Source organism: Rhodnius prolixus, unplaced genomic scaffold (genome assembly GCF_049639745.1).
Source record: "Rhodnius prolixus isolate KJV_2025 unplaced genomic scaffold, Rpr scaffold_12, whole genome shotgun sequence".
Taxonomy (NCBI): domain Eukaryota; kingdom Metazoa; phylum Arthropoda; class Insecta; order Hemiptera; family Reduviidae; genus Rhodnius; species Rhodnius prolixus.
In genome coordinates, this window is record NW_027411635.1 from 2862542 (window position 1) to 2878631 (window position 16090).

A 16090-nucleotide genomic window follows, 5' to 3' on the forward strand; every position below is an offset into this window, starting at 1 on the left:
CCAATATTTATGAGAGGTAGAATTTGCTCTTATTATTATATATATTTTTTTTAATGTACCAAAACATTTTTATGTACTTATTTAAATAGTTTTTATTTAATTAATAGTAATTATAAAATGAAATGAATTTATAAAAATTTGAATAAATGGGTGCCACTTTTAATTTTCGTCCATTTTGAACTTCTGTATGTACTGTCCCAATATTAATGGGAGTCACTGTATATCCACGAAAGAACTTCTTCTTTTTTTTATATATCTTACCTTATTCTTGGGAAAAATTTGACAATTTTCAATTGTTATAATTAGAGTTAGAGAAAACATCGTCGGTTTTCACACTAGTTGGAAATCTTGGATTCGATTTATACAATCTGGAAGGAAAGTTATCGTGTAAATACTAGACCAGTGTTTCTAAAAAGTTACTTTTTTTTATTCAAATTTATTTTTTTACATGAATTCAATTACAACTACAATACTACAATACTCTAGCATATAAATTAAGTCTAATGACCCTGGGACGACTTTGTTTTGGGGAGGATATAAATCAAGCTCGCCGTTTGCACACTATCCTGGTTCCTGGTTAACACTGCTGCAAATTAAGAACGTATCAATTAGTCGTATTCTATACTAAGGCAAAAGTAAAAAGATCTCAACTTAGCACAGAGATGGCCTTGTACTAACGGCGTTTATTTTTGCTACAATCAGCGCGTTGGCGCTATAAGTAACAGTGATTACAGAACTATGAATTACAGTTGCATACGAGTGGAGAAGTTACCCCCAGTGGTAACACTCCAAAATATTAGGCTATTAGTCGCTCTCTTCACTTGAGAAGAGATCACGAAGCCACACTGTTTCTTAAGACATCTTTTCCGAGTTGTCAGGAAGAGTTCTAGAAGCAAGATTTTGAGCTAGAGGATTTATATGAGATTGCAGGCTGCAGTGGAATTTTTTCAGCGACTTGTGTGACAAAAGGAATGTTAAGGTCTGTGTGTGTATAGTCAAGTTGGAGACATAAAATGGAGCGTGTACAATAGTTCGTAGTATTTTAGATTGAAGAGATTGAATCCTTTGGAGATTGGAGCGTTTGGTTGAACCCCTACAGCTCTATTTTCAATATAAAATAAAATAATATTGTACTACAAAAAAACAACAGTATATGTTTATTAAGGGATTAATTACAGGTTAATAATAAGAATACTTTTAATGAGAAATTTGAGCTTGATGTTTTTTCGATAATTTCGTTTATATTTGGTCGTATAATTGATAATGCTACTATCATATCGTCTTCTACATTTAACAGTCTCCATCTTTTTTTCATTTTTATGTTGGTTAATACTGAAAATCCAAAATTGGCACAAATAAGATGTAGAAATTTGAAACAATACTTTTAAAGCTTTTTTGGTTATTATGGGATAATCCCCAATCAAATTATTCTACGAGGTCTGTAAATTAAGTAATGAGACTGTTTTTTTAAAAAAAATTTATTGAAAAAGAATTACAATTCTATATTGTCACCTTCAAAATAACTTCCTTCTGAAGCCACACAGCGCTTGAGACGTTTCTACCACTCCTCATAGCAGTGCTCGAACTCCGATACTGGAATAGCCTTCAGCTGGTCGGTTTCAGCCGTTTGAATGTTTTCGACTGTCCCAAAATGAGTTCACCTGAGGTGATTTTTCAACTTCGGGAAGAGAAAAAAGTCACAAGGACTCAAGTCAGGCGAATAAGGAGGGTGACGAGCCACAGGAATGTTTTTTACTGGCCAAAAACTCGTTTATTGAAATTGCTGTGTGACAAGGAGCATTATCGTGATGCAACACCCACTTGTTCTTGATGTTTGGTCTCACACGAATGACCCTTTTTCGAAGTTTTTCAAGAACCTCTCGGTAAAAGTGTTGATTGACCGTTTGACCTTGAGGTAGAAACTCTTTGTGGACGATTCCGTGGATATCGAAAAAACAAAATCAGCATGCATTTGATCTTCGACTTAGCCATCCTTGCTTTTTTTGGGCCTTGGAGAGGTTGAAGTGTGTCACTCCATGCTCTGGCGCTTGGTTTCTGGGTCGTACTCAAACACCCAAGACTTGTCACCAGTAATGACACGTTTCAGAAAATGGGGGTCATTTTCAATTGAATCGAAAACATTCAAACGGCTGAAACCGACCAGCTGAAGGCTATTCCAGTATCGGAGTTCGAGCACCGCTATGAGGAGTGGAAGAAACGTCTCAAGCGCTGTGTGGCTTCAGAAGGAAGTTATTATGAAGGTGACAATATAGAATTGTAATTCTTTTTGAATAAATTTTTTTTAAAAAAATCAGTTTCATTACTTAATTTACAGACCTCGTATATCTAAATTTGGGTAATAATGAATAATTCTCTCCTCTAATGTTGTCAAATGGTCAATAACAATTTAATGGATATATTTTAACATATAAGAATCATTTGGAACTGACTCAACCTTTTCCAAAATTACTTACCTGTGCTTTGTTCTTCCATTAAGTTATTTTTTATTTTTTTGGAATCCCACCAGTTTATCTGTTGAGTTTAATAATATATTTTCTTTCGACCCTTGCATAACTGTGTTTATGTTATTGAAAATAACAAAAATGTCAGATAAGTAAGCTAGTTTATCGCGCTAAAATTTGGCGGTACACTTCAAAACTTTCGCGGCATGCATAAGTGCCGCGACACAGTGGTTGAGAATCACTGGCCCTAGAGCATTATTATTCGACATGTCGAATAGTTTTCTTTTGAAATTGATGAACTAGTAGAACAACTTGCTGACATAAAATTTTTGGATGGTTTACCGCTAAAGGGAATTTATTTTAAGTTGGTAAAGTTTTTTATTCGTATTTTGTAATACGTACACAGTGTGGAAATGAGCAGTTGAATTGTCTTACTTCTATTGAAGATGATCCACATGAAGGCAGAAAATACAAAAGTGGTAATTAAAGCTTTCAAAGCACCGTAGGCAAGTTCAAAAAATATACTAACATCTAGTGTTGCGCTGCCAGAGTTAGACGTCCAAATCTTGGCCTGAAGACGATACGGCCAAGACGTGGTGCAAACGGCGGAGAGCGTGATGTCTCCGTGAACACAACCTCTTCATCCCGTCCTAAACGGGGGCTGAAGTTCACCGTGTTTCTACCGCCTTCTGTAAACCAAATATTAATACTGCATTGCCAATGCTCGAACTTAGTCAGTTATTGCCAATGTGGAGTCATATTGACTCCATAATTTATTTCTACCTTTTTTTTTTACATTGATTTCAATTTTAATAATAAAATTTGCATTAAAGGATGAGAAAGAATGGGCATTAAGAACGATAAAAAACAAATTTTGTCCACAAATCGGGCTTTAACATTTCACGCAGAAGGAATTAACTTCAACTAAGGATCGCAGTTATTTCAGTATTTTCTAGAACCCTGACTGGACTGCCTTCTGATCAGGGGCTTTTTCATTGTTTTAATTACATTCACTATTTTTTTAATTACTGTGCGCTGTTGACACGGATCGGAAATTACCCAATTCGCTGCAAATTTTAGCTGCAATTCGGACAGAAAATTAATTCTGGAAAGAGGCTTTTTTTTGTGCCTTGATACTTTCTATGAAAATTATGTAAATTTATCAAGTAAGCATTTAGGCAATAATCTGGAGTTAAGTTAATAACAAAAAATCTACTTATATTACCAATCAGGGGTCGAAATAACTCCGATATATTTACGTGTGTAATGCCAATCTGGAGTCAAAATGACTCTTATGATTCAAGTAAAACTAATCTGCAAAAAGGAAACTAAGAATTCCATGGTCGTCAAGCTCGTGACTATCAGATGGTGAGAGAGTGGGGATAGCATATCAAAGAGCATTTTGGGATAGCTATGAGATGTGGGGAAACACATTTTTGGAGTCAAATTGACTTCGGATTGGCAATGGAGTGTTAAAACACTCATAGTCTTCAGTACTAAAACTCAGTGTGAGCTTGTGGTTTGAACGCGTTATGAACAGAGTAGCTTAAAATTAAAGAATCAGATGGATGAATCAGATAGAGAGAATCGGATTTCCTTAGAACATTTCTCTTGATAACTTGAATTGTTTTTTTACTATCTCTTACTCTTCATATGGTTTTCTCAAATTTGAACTTACATTGGAAATAAAGGATGAAATATAAACGACCTCTTTTGAATTTGGAGTCAGTTAGATGCACGATACATTTAGATCATGCGCATGAGAGGGCTTGGAAGGAAGCTGCGACCTTGCAACGTCTTGAGAGAGAGCTATCGCATATTTAACGTAATAAACTCACGAACGAGAATGTTATTGCAGTTGAGATTCCTCGCTATTTACGTCCATAGTTTGGGGCAAGAAACTAGGGAATAGAGTTTAATGAGTTTATGAAAGGACAAATGAAGGTCATCATCAAAATCATGGCCCCTCTCAACCGTTTGTAGCTTTCCTATTCTTCATTTAGTAATCATGGGTACCTAAACGACTTCCGAATCATTGATTGAACTAAGCCACTACTAACCAGAATCGTCTGAGAGATTTTAAGCAAAGCCACACGTCAATCAACTTAAGCGAGTTCTCGAACAGCTTTCGTCCTTTCTTAAACTCTTGAAACCAATGCTGCTACCTAGTTTCAAAGTCTGGTGCTCATTAATTTTTTTTTTTTTTAGACAACCCTTCACACGTGACCAAAATCCTTCAAAACCTCTCGAACCCAAAGGGCACCAAATTCAATGAGGCCCATTAAATCAACTTATCCGACTAATAACTCTTTTTTTTTGGTGCAAGCCCAAGAGATGATACTGAGTAATCCATAATACTTACCACGTACTGAGAAGTGTGCCCATGGGTTATCTTTGAGTAGCTCCATGACAGTCTCTTCTTGCCTAGTCAGATCGTTATCTCCATGCCACTTACTCAAAGTCCTGCGGGTCACACTTCTCCCAACAGATCGTAGTTCTTCAACACCAATGTCTACACCTGAAACTAGGGTGGAAAATTCACTGGTCAATTTTATAGGTTTTTGATCTAATGCTACACTATATTTTATCATCTATTCGGACGAATCCAGCCCTGCGCTGCCAAAAGCATCTATAAGGCTGCAGAATAGGATTAGCCTAAGAAAAGTCCAAAACCTACTTGATTTCACCGGTTAACCCAAAGCTGCCTTCATCGTCCGATTGGAGGAACCTCAATTTGGCCAGTCCCTCGCATTGGCAGAGGACCTAGAGTGGTCTCTCTCATTCAGCCTAATGCCATATGGGCGCTAAACCTACAGTGTCCAGTGTACAGATCCATTATGACTCACATAGAGCTTCTAAGTCCTCATGAAGTCTACCGAGTTTTTGCGGAACGTTTAACCTAGAAAGGGCCACAGTCAGTAAATCACTATCTCCATCAAATTAAGTGAAACTGCTAATTTCTTAGAAATGGTTGAAAATTTGTATAAGGTACCGATTAATCACCAATCGACAGAGCTTTTATTTATAAACTTTAAAGGGGATCTGATTCCTTACGTACTCTAAATGTGAAGTTAGCGCAATTTACAGAACTATCTTTAGATTGGAGATACAATATTGGTATTGAACTGTGAAGAACTGTACAACTTTTAAGTTGACTATAATATTTTCCTGTAAACACTGAGTTCAAATTCTATCACTTACAATTTTGAAGAGAAATGCAATCTTCATCATGGTTCTAAAGAGCCCCGACCGTGCAATTTACTGATCTACTTATTTGTATAACATTTAAAATAAAAAAAAAAACAGTGTTACCTCTAAATTGCCTGCCAGTCAGTTCAAGATTAAAACATTGACAGGCGCAGGCACTGCAGTAAAAACAGACATATTTTTTGTACAAGTCCGGATTTACCCCACTAGTAGCATTATCACATAAGTGCTATTACCATAGAATATTATTATCCTTTGTTCTTCAAGTGCCAAAAGCCTCTTATCAAATTACCAGCGATTGCAACGCAATCAGTAGGAGACCCCTTTCCGTCTGCCCAGAATCTGGTCCAAGCGATTATGATTTAATTTCTGAGCATATACTATCCAAGTATATGGCCAAATCCATGGACTGGACCGGATCAAGACTAGAGACCAGTTACCATTGGTACCGCAAGGATGTGTGCAATTTGGCTCGAACAGCAGTAGCTTCAGGAATGGACTTGAAGATATGTGTTTCTTCAGCCCAAAAGCTTCAAGATTGGTGGGAGGAATATCTTCATAATAGCCTCCAAGGCTTTACCACTAGGTTCGAGTAAACTGACTCGTCTAGTACAGAATCTCCAACGACCATTCAAGACAGGCGTGGTCAAAATATAGGTGCAGGCATCGTAGACTAGAAATCTAAGCAATAAACTATTCCCTAGATTGTAGATTGTATTAGAAGGGCGGCTCCACCAAAAGGGGAAGGAACGCAGGCAATCCAAAAAGTCCATTGTTCCCCGCCCACTCCTCATCTCATGAGAGACACCGGGGCTTTAAAACCAACAAATCCGGCTAAAGTTTGCCAGATGCCAATACAATAAACTAATAAAGTAATAACAGGACACTAGGGAGGATGGCGACTCAATCGCCCAGTGCACTAAATAAACCTAGAAAGTTCTGGTTAAGATTACCAGATGCCACAATCTCCGGTAGGGAGACATTTGACCTTCCGAAGACGAGAAATCTAGTTTTAGAATAAACGTGGCACACCTCTACAAAGTGCCGCACAGTCTCATCGGACTCACCATAGCCAACGCAAATTGGTGACTGGGTAAGGCCGCATTTGAAAAGATGGTACGCTAAATTCGCAAATCCACTCAACACCTGAACCAACTGGTGGATCCGGGACCTGCTAAAACCAACTATAGCCGTTTTTGACAGGCCAAAAATTTCTTTAGCCTGACGGCAGTCAGCTCGGGATCCCCACCGTTTCCGATGTTCCTTCAAAATCCACTGCTCCAGCTCTGTTCTACAACGTCGATAGGATACAGGAATAATGGAATGAAGAGTCATTGTTATCATCGCAGCTCCTTCCTTTGCTGTTTCATCAGCAAGTTCGTTACCCGGAATCCCGGAGTGACAAGGGGACCAAGCAACCGAAATAGTATTCAAAGCTCCCAACTAAACTATTCCCCAGTATCTTTTCAAGACTACAAGATATTCATGGAAATGAAAAGAGACGCCGTTCATGGAGAGAGAAACTACTGCTAAGTCAGTGTACAGATATTAGGATGAATTTAAAGCATTGATGATCTTTGTAACTTCACAGAATAAGAGAGTAAGGTTTTCGTCAGTTTTCTTTTTAAAAATGGCTGAAGTGATTTTCAGCAACTTGCTACGTTTACTGAATGGTCATTAATACTTCGAAACTTTATTTTACAATGAACATTGATTTTAGATGAGTTTCTGGGAGATTACTGGTGTAGTGTCCTGGTTTGGCGGAAAACTCTTTGAGTAGGGATTGGCAATAGAAGGAAGGCGGAGTTAAGTTTAACTATGCCATAAGATTACAATAAGCAACACTAGTATGTGTACTCACCGTCTGTGATGGTTGAGTATGGCGGGAGGGGTGCGGGCACCAACGGCTCGGCCACGTGTCCATACAGCTCGTCTGCAAAGTAATTGAATCTGTCAGTGACTGGCATTAATTCGGACAGCAAGTTATCTTGCATCTACAAATCAGTTAACATGTTGATCAGTGTAAGCGGGTATAATGGACTGAATTGAAAACAAACAAAATAAATGGCCGTTTTATATTACCTTCTCTTCTTAGGAGGAACGACTGCAATCGTGTCGCTCTTGAAATCGAGTTTGCACCCGGCAATGTTTTGAAGTTTGCTAAATATGGATAATCTGGAGTTGGCACTCAAGATTGGCTCTAACTCAATAATTACAGAAGGTAAGAGGGGTGAACAGTTTTAATTTCCCGCTAAATATTTAAAACATTTATGATTGGTAATTTTATCCATATATTGTGGTAGACCTGTTGTATAATTGGCAGAGTTTCCCTTCGTTTTCATTGTTTGTAAAGTCCAGAATTGAGGAATGTTATATTTTGTAAGGTGGAAGTAAAATTTTTGTTACAGCTTTGGAAGTGTATTGTGAAGATTGTAGTGGACAAGGTGTAAGTATTGTTAGTCCATATTACCATATGGAATTCGTAATTTTAAACCCAGTATTTATAAAAGTCTATTTGCTTGCAAAAAGTGTTGGTTATTATATTTTCTTTTATGGAAGGAGAGGTGGCACATTTCAACATCACAGTTAAAATGTGCCCTACCGACCTGCAAGTTTGGGACTTTTTTTTGTTTAATTGCAGAGAAGGGGAAAGTGGGTCCGAACCAACATTAAGAAGCACAACGAACTGAATATTTTGTTCAAACTTCCTAAACCTATCACTTCGGGTATAACGTCCCGAACTGAGTCATTCTTGATTTTTGAACTAGATTTCAGTGGTTTAAAAGAGAAAGTAATGTAGTAGTGAGAGAAATAACTGATAGAAGGTAGATTCAGAGTAAAGTAATATCATTTCTTTCTATTTTATATTGTGTTCAAAGCTACCCCACCAGTGGGGCAGATATTAACATTTGACACAAAATTTTTAAATTAAAAAAATATAGATATGTATGTAAAGTACCAACTGTTTATTGATATAGATCTGTTAAGAAGACTTCTGTAGAAAACAAAATAAAAAGGTTCAATAATACGATTCTGGTGCACTCTGTAACAGAAAATGTAAATTCTGTTCAAATGTGCCCCCTCTCCACTACTAATTGACGAATTTTTTACTAACTCTAAATTTTACTGGGCGTGCGGTCTAACTTACTTGTTTATTAGCCTGCCTTAAATTACTTTTCAGGTAAATAGATGTATAATTACTCCACCCACCTCTACATAAATTAAATACGGAATTTCAATTTTTCTTTCCTTCTATTCTAGTTCATTCTTTTCTAGTTCATTCTTTTCTAGTTCCTTCTATTCTAGTTCATTCTTTTCTAGTTCCTTCTATTCTAGTTCCTTCTATTCTAGTTCCTTCTATTCTAGTTCATTCTTTTCTAGTTCCTTCTATTCTAGTTCATTCTTTTCTAGTTCCTTCTATTCTAGTTCATTCTTTTCTAGTTCCTACTATTCTAGTTCCTTCTATTCTAGTTCATTCTTTTCTAGTTCCTTCTATTCTAGTTCCTTCTATTCTAGTTCATTCTTTTCTAGTTCCTTCTATTCTAGTTCCTTCTTTTCTAGTTCCTTCTATTCTAGTTCCTTCTTTTCTAGTTCCTTCTATTCTAGTTCCTTCTATTCTAGTTCCTTCTTTTCTAGTTCCTTTATTCTAGTTCCTTCTATTCTAGTTCCTTCTTTTCTAGTTCCTTCTATTCTAGTTCCTTCTATTGTAGTTCCTTCTATTATAGTTTCCTTCTTGTTCTAGTTTCCTTCTTGTTCTACAGCCTCTCGAGCTGGAAACCACTTGCTAAAACTCTGGTCTCTCTTAAAATCGTATAAATCTTTCTTATATCTATTCTTTTACCCAACCAAATGCCTATAGTTTTTTATTCTTACATTTTTCTAGAAATATTATTATTAAGTGAGTATTAGTGTTAATACATTTTCTCAGTAAAATAATGGTTTTCAGAGAAAGCAACCGTGAGCTCTAAAGAACTTCGGCAACAACAATGTAGGTTCATTCCGCCATTATATCTACGATCAATAAAAGCATTGCTATTTCGATCAGTTTATTAGTACTATTATTAATTTAGGCGTTCCTTGACGGACGACTTATGCCATAGATGGACACCTACGTGCTTAAATCAATTAGTTTTATATTTTCTAATTTGCGCGTAGCCTTGATAGTTCCAGAGATCTTTTGCTTCTATCTTCTTACTGCCAGTAAATTCAGTAACACCATTCAGTTTCGCGTAATGCAATATAAATACATATATTACTTTCAACCACGTACAATTAATTCACCAGCCTACCGCTCTTTTTTTTGAAGACTACTGCCTCTATAATATACTTTACTGAATTTTAATCTAGTAGAAAAATTGGGTACGAACCAAAATAAATGCAATACCAAATTTTTTTAAAAAAAATTATTTTGTGCTTTTTCAAAAATTTAAACAAACGGAAATCAAAATTTTGCTATAATAATTTAAAAAAGCGTCGTCAATCAATACAGCTTAAGTTTATCAAGACCTTTAATATAATTAACCTTTAATCATTATTTTGCCAATCTTCTCACATGTTTGGATTGCCAAAGCTGCAGCATTACAACAACCATCTCGAAAAAGATCTGACGAAAACAAAATAACGACTCCCAAGTACTTAAATAATAAATTCGAGTTCACTCTCATCATGAAATTAAAAAAAAAAAAGTTCCGTCCATTTATTTAATTATTTATTGACGTTGCCAAATTACAAAGAATGTATACAAGGTAATAATTCAGGTAATAAAATTGTATAGCTGAAATACAAGAACGAACATATTTGCACAAAGGACATACAAGTAATTCACAAATATTGTATCACATGATTTTGATTAAAATGCCATATTTAGGAACGTTTTTCTCTAAATCTACTAAATCTGCGTTGTTACAAAAAAATTAAACTTATAAACGGGAATGTGCCTTATATTTTAAAGAAAATTTTATTTTACGCATTTTTGTGGAGTTTTTAATGGCCTACTCTTATACAATTGCCCTTGCGGATATTTTATATAAAATGTAGCTTATAACATACATATAATATTACAATGAATGTATGATGTATATAATCCTTAAAATAAAGGAGGCGCCACGGTATCCGAGCGGTTAGAGGCGAGAGCTGCAAAACTAAAATGTATTGTGGTACTGGGTTCGACTCCCGGTCTCTAGGCCTTTGATTTTATTTAATGGTTAATAAAAGAAATTTTCAATAACTTATTAAGGCATTTTTCTCACAATATAATTGCAGTTTAATTCAGAATGTCTTAATAACTCCAAGCTTAGTTCAGTATTGGCAGGCTCTTTTTTCCATTAATGGTCACTGCGGTGGCGCTAGTGTCTCGGTAAAACTCAACTATATTCTATTAAAAAAATAAAATTTAACAAAAACGCTTGGCACCTTGATTTTCTTCTTGCAAAAGGCGTTCTGTAATTTTAGAAGTGGGTATTTGTTTTATTCATCAGCATAACTAGAACTTTAAAATTTATATATGTATAAATCAAATGGGAGAGGAAAAAACTTATCTGATACTTTTAATAGCACTTTATATGTATTTATGTAAATACTTGCTGCATTAAATAAATATTATTATTTATTACCACAGTAACCCTCAATTCGCCTGTAACTTTATTATTATTTATGAAAGACCTAGAGTTCGTTTATAAATCCTAAACTATTTATGCCTAAAGTTCTGAGCTTCTTCAATAAATATTTAATATTAGTTAGTGACTATTAAATATGTTACTAGAATTACGAGTTTGAAGATAACATTTGATGGAATTTCATGAAAGATTTTGCGAATAGTTATGGATATTGTGCTTTCCTCACATACTATTATGAACTTATATTTAAGCAAACTAACACTTAGTAACAATACGAAGTTTGAAGATAACAATGACAATTTCTGCTAAGAGAAAATCGTGGAATTGTATTATTTTACTATGATACACTCTAGGATTCCTAAACTTGTTGGCTTGCTATGTTTTCGTGAACTATGTCGACATCTAGCGTCAGACACAACTGGGCAGTCAGACAGCTGGCGACATCTATGCGGAGAAACTTGGTAACTTTTAGATACTTTTTACAGGATAGTTAAAACTGAATTATTTTCTGTTACAACTGGTTTTTCTCACAGAACATAAAATGTTAGCATGTTTGGATTTGAAGTGATAATTATTTTAATGTTGTTAAACTGAACTGAAGATTTCAAATTTAGGTTGAGAATCACATTTTTATTTATTCCTTTTTTTTTTGACTCTCCTAAGAGAAAGTATTCCATTCGTGCAAATTTTCTATTTGCACCGAAAATATTCGATTCGAGATCCCCTTAATGCGAAAATGCGCGGCACTAATGACCATAGAAGTCGATGCGCCGGAAAAAAAAAATACGAAAATGCGGTTTTAAAAAGTAGGTGTTTTAGACGGGCAAGTCTGTCCATGGTCTGCATAACTAAAAAACGAATATTGTTGAAAGATATTTGGATTAAGTATGTATGTTTTGGATTACAGAAACGTTTTTCTTGAAATTAGTTATACTAAAATGCTTATATAGCTTTAGCTGCAGATCTATAAATTTTAAATAAAATATTTTTTGAGTTCTGAGAATAGATGATGGTTATGATCGTATCTAAAGTTTCATTATAGAATAATGTGCGACTTCATTATCTGTATATTGTAAACACTATTTAACTGAAATTCTAAAGTAAAAGAAACTAAGTAGTACGACAGTGCCACTTTTCTGTATAAATTTTATGGGTTTTGAAGTAATTTTTTTGCAAAAATTATAAGTTTCAAGTTTATTACACTGCATAAATTGCAGTGAGAGAGAGTCGAGAAAATTTTTTTGTTTCAGGTTAGTATTTTTTTAATGGATTTAAAATCTGATTAATAAAGGGTTATCTACTTTGTAGTGGAGCGGAATGGACTGGATTTCAATTTGGATGAGAATAATATTTCTAATAAGTTTTATTTTATGTTAAAGAGCATTTCATTAAAAAGGAAAAAAGTGGGTTGCCCTAGCATGAGTGAATATCAAATTTGTTTGAATTGTTTCCACTACGGTTCAGAAGGTTTTTCATATTATTTTATTAAAGATTATCATTAATTTTATTAATATCTAATAGGATATTAATAAATTTAATTTTTAATAATTAAAGGATTATCTACAGCTGTTGTGACCTGGCGTGATCTGAATAAAACATTTGAATTTTAGGTTTACAAAAGGATATTAATAACCTTTTCATTTATTGTATTTATTACTTTCCTGAAAGGCTATTTGCTTTAGCAATGATTTTCGATAGAAGAGGTCTTACCGTGGAAATTATGGAATTAATTAGTGGATAAGATTCCAAAGAAGAGAAGCAAATAAATTTTCATTTAAAATAGGGATGAATTGAGAAAATTTTGGAGAACCGAAAACATTCACCACATATACATTTTCTCAATATGAAAATTTTCCTTTCGGCGGAAAAACAGTAAAATATAAAATACACTTTAAAAGCGAAACCCTACTAAATCGGCACAAGTCGCCAAGGGCCATGTACACCAACTTATGTGGCTATAAGTAAATTTCAGTCGCATCTTTTTGGAAGGAAAGTATCTCACCTTGTGTACATCCGTTGGTGATCAATTGCAAAGCGACCAGTAGCAAACCAACTAGCGATACTGAAACCATTTCTCCAACTGAGGCATTTACAGTTTGCTAACCAGCAATATATACCGAGATCTTAATCCTTGAGCTGTCAATCTAGTTAGCTAATCCATTCTAACTTGGATTGAAAAACAAATAAAGTTGGGTGCGGAGGGTTCACCCAAATCAAACCCACGTTCAATTGACTACCGTCTAAACTCACAAACAGCTAATAATGGTTACAGTAGTTATTTGTGTCCGCGTTTATTTGCGTTATATTAGAGAATCAAAGCAGAACTAACGCAATCCAGGGGCAAAAATGATGTGAACGCAAATACAACTTTCTCTTACTAAAATTCTAAAGGTTTAATTGAAACATTGATTTTTTTATAATCTTTTATATATTTCCATTATAATAAAAGAGCTTGATGCGTGTTTTCGAAAATCCTATCTAAAAAAATTGTTAAAGAAAAGATTTTCAAACAAAAAACTAGCTATTTATCAGAGTAAACGGTTCACGATTGCTAAATAAAAATCGTTCAAGAATTTCAAAATTCGACCTGATCTATTTTCTTTAAAATTGAAAATAAACTCTTTTAAAATTATTTTTACTGATATTCCACTGGTGGTGACGCCAAAAATCCAGTAAAATGGCAATTCAGAGAGAAGTGTACCTTTTCTTCATGACTGTCCTGTAAAAAAAAAGTTAGATTGCCAAAAAAAGTAATGGAAAATGTTTGATTCCAAAATATGGCATAAGCCGTGTGCTTGAAATTCCAGAAATTAATAATAATATTCGTGCATCTATATACTATCCTTCATCTAATAAGTAGGCAGAAAAGTTTGTACTGTACAAACCATAAAAAAATTCTTAAAAGTAATATATGATGGAACAGTTTCATTACAGGAAAAATGGCAAAGATCCCTAATTAAGCATTACAACACATAGTACAACAGGAGAGGCACCCAGCATCATACTTGTAGGACGGATGGTTCGCATCAGACTTAATGGCTTAAAGTCTAAAAGCTGTAACATCACACAATTCAATAGAAAATACTTAATATTTGAAGTAGGTGATCAAGTACTAGATCTAAATTTATTGGAGTTGCCAAGTGGAAACTTGGTACAGTAACAAAGATTTTTAAGAGCGTACACATAATAAATTACTAGAGTGAAACCCTAGAGTGATCTATGAGAAGAAATGTAAACTAAAAAATTGGAAGTTGGAAATAATGGTTTCAAAAGTTCTGCAACTAATTTAGTTAAAATTCCAATGGATTTGGGCAAGGAAAAAGGGAAAGGGACGCAGAAAATTATGCTTACAATCGAATGCTGAAGCGCAAAATATTCTGCAATCTGTTGAAGGCAATTGCCGAAGGTGCTCCACTTTTAGGATATCAATTTAAGCCGCAACCACATTTAATGCTGGCTCTGAGACTTGTCCAGTGCACATCCAGCCTCTTGACCGTGAGCTCCGAGTTCCTAGGCAGGACTCTACATTGGAGACGCAACCACTGAACCCATCAAGTTGTTCTCTTCCCTGGCTTTGTGGCTCGTCCACTATTTTAATTTTTATTTTTTATGAAGCTAAATTGAATACTCGTTGAAATCTTTTAATCCTCAGTATAATAGCCTGAGTATACGAAGCTTAAAGAATATGGTGGAACTATTGTATTTCTCAAAAAGCGAAAATTCTAAAAAGTAAATATATTTGTTTCTCTACTAGCTGACCTTATCTTTTTTTTCTTTATATTTCGAACTTTAATTTTGGGGTGGGTGAATAGAACTAGGTGGTATAAAGATGGGAGTGAGCCCTCAACAGTGGCTAATATTATACGGAGATGTGATGATTCATGTAGAGATTGTCGCGTTACATTTCTAAATCTTACTTCTGTTTTTGTTATTTTCTTGGTATATAATCTTAAAACAAAGAATTTTTCTGGAGCCAACCGTATAAGCCAAGATTTAATATTTGTATGTTCATAAATCAGCGTCCTAATTAGAATTCACCGTTAGAATTTTCACTCTGTATTTTTAATCGAATGGATAGGTCGTTTTTGGGGGGTTGTTAAAATAAAATTAAGGTTATTGGGAAGACTGCGATTGTTCGTGGTACCCTACTAAGAGTTGTAGGTTGTAGAAGCTGAGTTATAGGTAAGTCGTCTTCAGAACTTAGATTTATGTAAGGCTCCACCTTTTATCAAAGCATAACGGCCAATTAACTCATTCTGCTTTGCAAGTAATTTTGTTCCACTTGTGTCCAAAAATTATGTTGTGGCTCTAAAGTTAGTCCAAGATACTTGTCTCCATTATATAGAGGAAGAGGTCAGCCGGAGACATATGCGGATTGAGATATATATATAAGCCTACCTTGTCCTCCATACCATCTAACATCCAGAGCATGCCATCTAAGGCCGTTACTTTGACATCAGAAATCACGACAAGAAGCTCCACTGAAGAGATCAGAAGAACATTTGCATTATTATCCTGAGCTATTCTAAATATACTATGTACTAATACCTAAACAACTGTAAAACCTTTCAAGAGCTCGTTTACGAGTAAGTTACTGCGGATTGAGTGAGAGAACTTGCCCTACCCCCTTCCAGCACCTTACAGCCACAAAGTTGTTGACCATAGTGTGGGAAATATAGAAGTGGAATGAACTCAATATTTACTAATAAGAAATAATTGACCTCCTAATATATTGGTTTGTCTCTTATTTTAGGGAAGCCTACGAGTTTTCAACTCTGTTTTTTTCTTACTCTTAATTTACTGTAG

At 34.9% G+C, this 16090-nt stretch overlaps 1 protein-coding gene across 3 annotated transcripts; it reads right to left on the reverse strand.

The window, feature by feature from the left end:
• Positions 1-405: 405 nt before the first annotated feature.
• On the reverse strand, positions 406-13420 carry LOC141461857 (uncharacterized). 3 transcript variants are annotated; one of them, XM_074143263.1, is made up of 5 exons: positions 13287-13420; positions 7531-7602; positions 4825-4986; positions 2992-3151; positions 406-583 (listed from the first exon to the last, which is right to left on the reverse strand). In XM_074143263.1, the coding sequence occupies exons 1-4, from the start codon at positions 13354-13356 to the stop codon at positions 2994-2996; spliced, it is 462 nt and encodes a 153-aa protein (XP_073999364.1). In that variant the 5' UTR covers positions 13357-13420; the 3' UTR covers positions 406-583; positions 2992-2993. The 3 variants fall into 3 exon arrangements, with proteins under 3 accessions (XP_073999364.1, XP_073999363.1, XP_073999365.1); XM_074143262.1 differs by having other exon boundaries at positions 406-586; XM_074143264.1 differs by lacking the exon at positions 7531-7602 and having other exon boundaries at positions 406-586; positions 13287-13365.
• Positions 13421-16090: the final 2670 nt, after the last annotated feature.